General features: G+C 36.2%; 1 protein-coding gene across 1 annotated transcript; it reads left to right on the forward strand.

The window, feature by feature from the left end:
* The first annotated feature begins 362 nt into the window (after positions 1-362).
* Positions 363-7,294, forward strand: rdh12l (retinol dehydrogenase 12, like). The gene is made up of 7 exons (XM_031297747.2): positions 363-635; positions 915-1,030; positions 3,866-4,021; positions 4,111-4,215; positions 5,764-5,973; positions 6,077-6,269; positions 6,767-7,294. Exons 1-7 carry the CDS (start codon positions 622-624, stop codon positions 6,867-6,869), a joined length of 897 nt encoding a protein of 298 aa, XP_031153607.1. The 5' UTR covers positions 363-621; the 3' UTR covers positions 6,870-7,294.
* The last annotated feature ends 596 nt before the right edge of the window (positions 7,295-7,890 follow it).

Genomic DNA, 7,890 nt, shown 5'->3' on the forward strand with positions numbered 1-7,890 from the left:
AATATAAAAAACAAAATGCCTTGCTAAATTTGGAGGTTTTTCCAAATTATTCATTTGTTCATTTTTACGTATAATAATCTAGTACTTTTTTTTACTTTGCTGTTAATTAGACAGTAGGCTACTTAATTATTCCTGACAAATATCACAGTTTAAAGTGAATCAAACAAATAAGTAAAAAATAAAATTGTGTATAATAAAAATAATTATTATTATCATTATTCTTAATATTCTTAATATTATTATTATTATTATTTAAAAGATTACAAGTTTTTTTTTAAACAAATTAAAAAAAAAAATTTGTTTCTATAGTTACAGTTGACTTTGCTCCCCACCCATCCGGCGCAGCCCGTGTTCATAATCGAACACACCAGAAAGGACAGGCCTTAAACTTAAAGTTTAACCAATCAGTTGTCCAGGAGCGACTGAGTCGCAGCCGATTGGCTGAAATCCCAGCCAATCAAACATAACTAATAAATGACAGTTCCGCATTGCCAATTTCAACTAACTCATATGACGTTTGTGGGATTTCGGTGCGGTTGAATCTGAGATTGAAGATTTGTTTTCAGGTTTTTTCGTTAGGTGTTAACCCAGCCAATCACCTAGCTGCTGTAGTAAAGCGAGATGCAGACTTTAAGGTGAGGACTCCTTATATTTATGAAAATAACGTGACTCAAGCCGTCTAAATAAATTATGTAACGTTAGTTTTAGTTATGCTCAATTGGTCAACTAACTACCTAATTTGTAACATTTTAACTTAATTTCTAAATAAAATAGTGAATACAAGTTGCCTTTGACCTAGTTGAGAAAAAAATAGTTTAATTGTTTGTACAAAGTGTGTTTGCTTTGTCATATCGCACCCATTTGGCTGGATGAGTCACTTACAGTTAGGTAACAATGATTTCTCAATATTTCAGAAATTTCTTTCGGCCTGCCTGGTCCTCTGATGAAAGGCTTGATGACAAAACTGTGGTCATCACTGGAGCCAACACTGGGATTGGCAAAGAGACAGCCATTGACTTGGCCAAGAGAGGTGCGTCAGACACTGATCCCCACATGAACTTTAAAGGATTTATCTTTTTTTGCTTTGTCATGGTTCCTTTCGTCATGTATAGCCTATTACTGGTGGTTTTACCAGTTTCAAATTGGGTTGGGTTTTATTTGACAATTTTGTATGGTGGTAATAGGATACCTTCTGATACCAAAAAAAAACGTATTTTTCAGTACCTCATATGGGGGAATACAAAAAACCGTTCTAACAAAATAAGGCAAATTTCTCAAATGCATCAGTGTTTAATTTTGTCCTAAAAAAAGAAAGCAATGCAGCAGTTCAAATACAAAATGAAGTTCCCCTAAAGTGACCCAAAGTCGCATATTGAGCTCCACAAAAAGTTAACTTGTAATCTTTCATATTTTATGTCCAGTTAAAGAAGCACCCAATTAAAGAGACCCGTAAAAGAGATGGTTTGGATATTTTGAAGTGGGGTTGTATGAGGTACTTATCCATAGTCAGTGTGTTGCCTACAGTGGCAGCAGCTTAATGTATTTTAGGCACCTAAAAACAGGACCACCTCAAAAATCTTTTTGTGTATGCTATATTTAAAATATTTTCACCACTTTTCTTCAAAGCCACCAGACTCCTTTGACAAAAAAACAGTAATTTTAACTCACAGAACACGGGAGTCCACCACTGCTTCGATGGGTTAGCTTGTTTGTTATTGTGCAACTTTGGTGAATCTGAACTAATGCATTAAAACACCTAAGTCACAATTTTTCATAATTTCTAGTAGCTTTCAGTGAAGCTTAAAGGGAAAAGTCACCACTTTTAATGTAGATGTCCAATCAGTACTGGTCAGTATATGTAGTATATTGTGTGCTACATGTATATTGACTGACAAAGTAAGTTTTCCTTCTCGTGGCGACGTGGCAGCTGTGCCTACATGTACCACAATACATTGCATGCGAGCAGCAACTTGGCTAAGCTCTCCTAGTTTTCTTTAGTCACATTTTTTTTTCCAGTTTATCTTTAGGATCCTTAAGGTCTTCAGCACACCTCTGTCCAAGTAAACGTGCAGAAATGCACACACAGCCTGTGAGAGCCAGAGTATCCTGCAAAAAAACATAGCAAAAACTGTCCACGCTGACATTCATTACAGTAGAGTGATTCAGTTTCTGTTGGCATCAAAGGGCAATTTGAGCAAAGGCACCACCAGTCGGTGTTTGATCTTGACAGCTCAAGTTCTGAAGGCTCCAAATCCGCCCCGCTGCATCTGCAGCCTCCCTCAGCCTCTTTCTGGCTGAATACGGATACGGCTGAATGTCGGAGTCAGTAAACACTAGTGGTGCACGATATATCGGCCGCCGATATGATATCGGCCGATATGGTCATTTTTTTAACACATCGGTATCGGTTCGATATATATATATATAATATCTGTTTATATAATTATATAAATATAATTTTTTTCTTCTTAAAATCTGATGACAGTCATATTTTGCACACAGGTAAAGGTGCCCAATATCAGTCATTTCGGAAAATAAATCACAAAAGTAAAAAAAAAAATGCGTTTTTGGAAAATAGTTCTTTTGATTATCATAAAAAATTGTTTTCTATACAGAGATATCAACATCGGTAAATATCGGTATCGGCCATAACAGCAATATTAATATCGGTTATCGGTATCGGCCACAATTTTCACATCGGTGCATCACTAGTAAACACGCATATAATGTACAAAAAAAAAATCTCTTCCATAACATCCTCTCGCTGATGGAAATACCGCTGCTACCAAAACTGAAGTAGCTCGTAGCTCTTCCATCACGTCACTGGAGGACAGAAGTAGAGCTGAGCCCCAAAGACGCAGAACATTGGAAAAAAAAAAAAAAAAAAAACTGCAGAAGGCTTTTTTTCACACCATATCCCTCATTCAGATAGATCGAGATATGTTACTTTGGCCGTTTAGGAGAAACAAGTAATTACTTTCATCTCTTTTTTTAAGATGAATATACATATAATAAACAGACGTGGTGACGTTATTTAGAGAGTAAATTCTGAAGCTGCTTAATATAATTAATACATAATTTTATCTAACTATTCATTTTTCATGCAGCTGCTTCACACAGTACATTGACACAACATCACAAATTGGGAGTTTCATGTCTACATTTTAAGCTAAACTTTGTTAAAACACAGTAAATTGACTAGTGTTTACTTTTTACACGGGTCATCTTGATAATTTCTAAGACTATTTTTGTATATTGACTCCATTTCTTTTTGTCCAGGTTGAAACCTTTTATGAAATACAGTACACACATTTAGTCTCTAGGGGGTGTTCTTCACCAATATTACAGTACATTAGGGCTGGGCGATATGGAGAAAATCAGGTATCGCGATATTCTTGACCAAATACATCAATATCCATATTGCGCCGATATTGTAGTGTTGACAGTTGGTGCTTTCACAAAATATTTTTTACAATGACATTTTAGATAAATAATCATCAATAATGTGGTTTAACAGTTTCAAGTGAAATTATAGATTGTTTTCCAGCTATATACTGACTTTGTTTACATGCATGCACGAAAATACTGTGATGTTGAAACAAATCTGCAATTGTTCAAATGATTTTCACTCAAAAACAGATTTTCTAAGAAAATTGAGTTAGTATGTGCTTGGTATTATCATTTCAGACAACGTTATTGTATAACACGATGTCTCGATATATGATTTCATCACGATAGGTTTCCATTGAATCATGATAAATTATCATATTGAATTGTGACCCAGCCCTACAGTACATGCATTATTAGATGTATACAGACATTGCTTCTGCTGTTGTATTTCACTGCTGTATGTTGTTCTGTTTAGGAGCAAAGGTCATCATGGCGTGCAGGGACATGGAGAGAGCACAGGCCGCTTTGAAAGAAGTCATTGAAAACTCAGGCAGCGAAAATGTCGTTTGCATGAAACTCGACTTGGCAGATAGCAAGTCGATTAGAGAATTCGCTGAAGCCATCAACAAAGGTTAACTCATTTATTCCTTAGAAAAAAATTACAAATGGCGGGACTTCATAGAGACAAACATTTAACTTCTTAATGTCCTTTTTGTGCAGGAGAGCCGAAGCTCAACATCCTCGTCAACAATGCTGGTGTGATGGTTTGTCCTTTTGGGAAAACAGCAGATGGCTTTGAGATGCAGATCGGTGTCAATCACTTTGGTAAATAATGATATGTAATATGTCTTGCCTGTGTCATGAGAAAAGAAGTCAAAGATGTGAGTCCAGAATGGACTGTCCTGGACTTAATATAGCACCTGGAGTCTGATTTGACACCTACATTATTAGTAATATGATGTCCTGTCCATATAGAATCTATTTAAAACCTATTTTAAAGGAATCTCTTCAGATACTTTAGTTGTTTTTTTTTGTCATGTTGGACTGCCAACATCAGTAAAGTACTTAACCTCTGAGGTTTTGTCTCCAGCTGGGAGGCGTCAGGGCATTCAGAACAATTCCTTTAATGTCCACTAGGAGGCAGATGTGTCTTTTTCTCCTTACACTTGGCGACTTGTGTTCTTACTAAATGTGATATAGTGTAACATCACTTTGGTTTCACTGTAACATTTGTAATGCGTTACTTTGAAAATGGTTAAAAGCAAATCATATGTCACTGATCTCACCTTGCCATTACTTTCTTAAAGGATTAATTAACAGGATTACCCTCACCTGTATATAGCCCTCTATAATACTTGATTACAGAAATAGGCTTTTTGCTGTTAAACATTTATTGGTGTTGACATTATTAGGGCTTAATGCGCTAGTGGTTGATTGGGGTTATTAGGGCTTAATGCGCTAGTGGTTGATTGGGGTTATAGTCACTAGGAAAAAGTACAGTTTATGAAGCTGCCATCGGAAAACATTTGTCCCTGCCAAGTTTTATAGGCACGGTTTTATTAACTTTCTTGTCACTAAAAATCCATGTCCAACTATGTGTGTAGTTTGTCTTGGATGACATTACTGGCCTGCCTTTTTAATAATTTTTTTTTTTCCCACACAGTCAGTCAAACGTTATAGTGTGGTATAGGTTGAAGTTATAAGGAAGGGGTAGATATGAATTGAAAATGACAGATCTATTTGGACAGTAACGTTAGCAATACAAATTATCAAACTTAGTTTATCACATCCCATCAGTCCGGCCAATGTGTTGCCACCTGTCAAAGTCCTCACCAGTTCCTAACTGAATTTTGATAGTTTAGAAAGCACTATTCAGATATACTCTGATAAAATCTGTCTCTGTAACATTGTCTCTCAATTAGCAGAGTAGTTAAAAGTTCTTGTTTCTTTTCACAAGCTGACATTTACCTACCACAATGACTGCAGAGTGTCTGTTTTTACAAAAACCTAAAAATGTTCACATACTGTATGTTCAAACAATCTAGCATTTGACAAGCTCATAGATCCTCACGGGACTAGTTAGTGCTGTAAAAAAAAAAAAAGATGAGTGTTTAACTACGTTTGTGATATTATTAACTGCTTATCAATGAGGGTACACTCAATACTTGAAACACCTTTCTGCATAACACAATAAAATTCAACAGCACCACAAACTACAGCCTCCAAAATGACAACAACTCTCAAACTTGGTCAACAAAGGCTGAACACTTTTCTTAAATATTTCTTTTGTCATAATATTTGTGAGATACAATATCCTCTTTCTAATTTCTCAAACTCTGAATTGAACATGAATGTCATTTCATTGTTCTCCAGGTCACTTCCTGTTGACATATTTGTTGCTTGACCTGATTAAAAGATCGGCACCAGCCAGGATTGTCACTGTGTCCTCCATGGCTCACTCCTGGGGCTCCATCAATCTGGAGGACATCAACAGCGAGAAGAGTTACGACAAGAAGGCAGCCTACGCTCAGAGCAAGCTAGCCAATATCCTCTTCACCCGCTCCCTAGCTAAGAAACTAGAAGGTGTGCAATATGCCCTTATCTCTGTCATGAAGCCATTTTAAAAGAAGGTGGAAAATGATTTACAGTACAGTTACAGTAATTATAGAATTGACTTGTCTTTCAGGCACAGGTGTGATGACATATTCTCTCCATCCTGGAGTCGTCCAGACAGATTTATGGCGTCATCTGAGCGGCCCTCAACAAATTGTCATGAAGATGGTCAGCCCTTTCACCAAAAGCTCTTCCCAGGGAGCTCAGACGAGCATTTACTGCGCAGTGGAACCGTCACTGGCGAAAGAGAGCGGTGGATATTACAGGTTGTGTGTGTGTGTGTGTGTGTGTGTGTGTGTGTGTGTGTGTGTGTGTGTGTGTGTGTGATATATATTTTAATTTTTTTTTTTTCAGGCTGCTAAACATATAATATGTTAATTTTCTTACAAATAACTAATACACAATATAGTAACAAAGGGTAAAAGGGTAGTAACTTATATAAACATGAATTGTCTAGTTAGTTGTGAAATAACTGCTACATGGCTTTGTTAGCTACCTAGCATACAAATGTAGTAAAAGCAGTTAATGTTAAGTTGCATATACATGACTTTTACAGGACACAATAGTTGGCTTGTAGATTAGAACGTATTTACAATCACTTATATGCTATTTGATGGAATACATATCGAGCAGCAAGGGCAGCTAGAGAGGAACTCAACCATGAACTCATTGTGCATTGAATCATGCAGAAACACACTGAATGTATGAAAGAGACAAATATCCAAATTTGATGTCGCTCATCTAATGTGTCTTTGTTTCACAGCGACTGTGCTCCAGCCAACTGCTCAGCGGCCGGTAAGGACGACGACCTTGCACAGAAGTTGTGGGATTTGAGCTGTCGGATGCTGACGATAGAGTGGGATTGAGGCAACCTGAATTCTTCAGTTTAAAGTCTTACAGGGTTTCTTTGCAATATATTTCACTAATACAGCCAACCAAAAAAATAATATTACAAAACATTATCTTTAATATGAGTTTTCTTACGGTTACATTTTTTCTAGCACTTCTTGTTTGTTTTTGATACTAACAAAGTATTTGTATTTTGAACATGGTACTACTTCTAATTAAGAAAATACTAAAGTATATAAAATAAAGTATATCGTTTGTGTGAAGATTCTGATTTACAGAAATGACTACAAACTTCAATAGTTTTATATCCATTTTTATAACGGCATAGTAGTGGATATTTGGATAAAATCATGGACTAAAAAGAAAAACTTGAGTCAGATGAAAGACTACACTGCAAATGTTTTCCTGTATTTCCTGGCATTAAACCCAGTGTTGCACTCCATCCTTTTTGTCTTTGTTCCTACTTGCACATGCTTCATATTTTAATTAATTGTATTCAAAGAAACACATTTTTGGACTTATTTACATTGGAAAAGGCGAGCAATCGGCACCACAACATGCAACATGTAACACTTTTATTAATGGGCCATAGGCTCAATGACCATTGTGTTCCCTCATTCGGAAAGAAAGAAAGAAAGTGACTTTACAGGCATTTAAATTAAATCAAAAACTGTTGATATTGATATTACGCTAAAGCACTTAGTCATTTTATACTGCTACAACAAAGATTTTGTTGGCACAGACCCTGACGAGAGTAATAAAGACAACCACAGATAATAAATGTGATACCACCGTATGATCTCTTATGTGCCTGCAGTAGATCAATAAGGGCAATACATAAAAGATAACCGCTAAATATGTACATGACTGGATTGGGGATTTGCAAAGTTAACTGCAACTAAGATGACCATCAGGAAAAACTGCCCATGATTCTGCTGCATACAGCGTCATATGAAACTCAAATTATCAAACCAAAAACTTACTCTTGTCATAGAATGTGAGGTTGTTAGATTGGTTTTAGTGAAAACACCGATATGA

The sequence above is a fragment of the Sander lucioperca genome, chromosome 23 (genome assembly GCF_008315115.2).
Source record: "Sander lucioperca isolate FBNREF2018 chromosome 23, SLUC_FBN_1.2, whole genome shotgun sequence".
Classification (NCBI taxonomy): domain Eukaryota; kingdom Metazoa; phylum Chordata; class Actinopteri; order Perciformes; family Percidae; genus Sander; species Sander lucioperca.

Excerpts from the sequence above, each read along its gene's own strand:
- rdh12l (XM_031297747.2), top strand. Across the intron at positions 4,216-5,763 it reads GATCGGTGTCAATCACTTTG|GTCACTTCCTGTTGACATAT; the intron begins GTAAATAATGAT and ends ATTGTTCTCCAG. Across the intron at positions 6,270-6,766 it reads GAGAGCGGTGGATATTACAG|CGACTGTGCTCCAGCCAACT; the intron begins GTTGTGTGTGTG and ends TTTGTTTCACAG.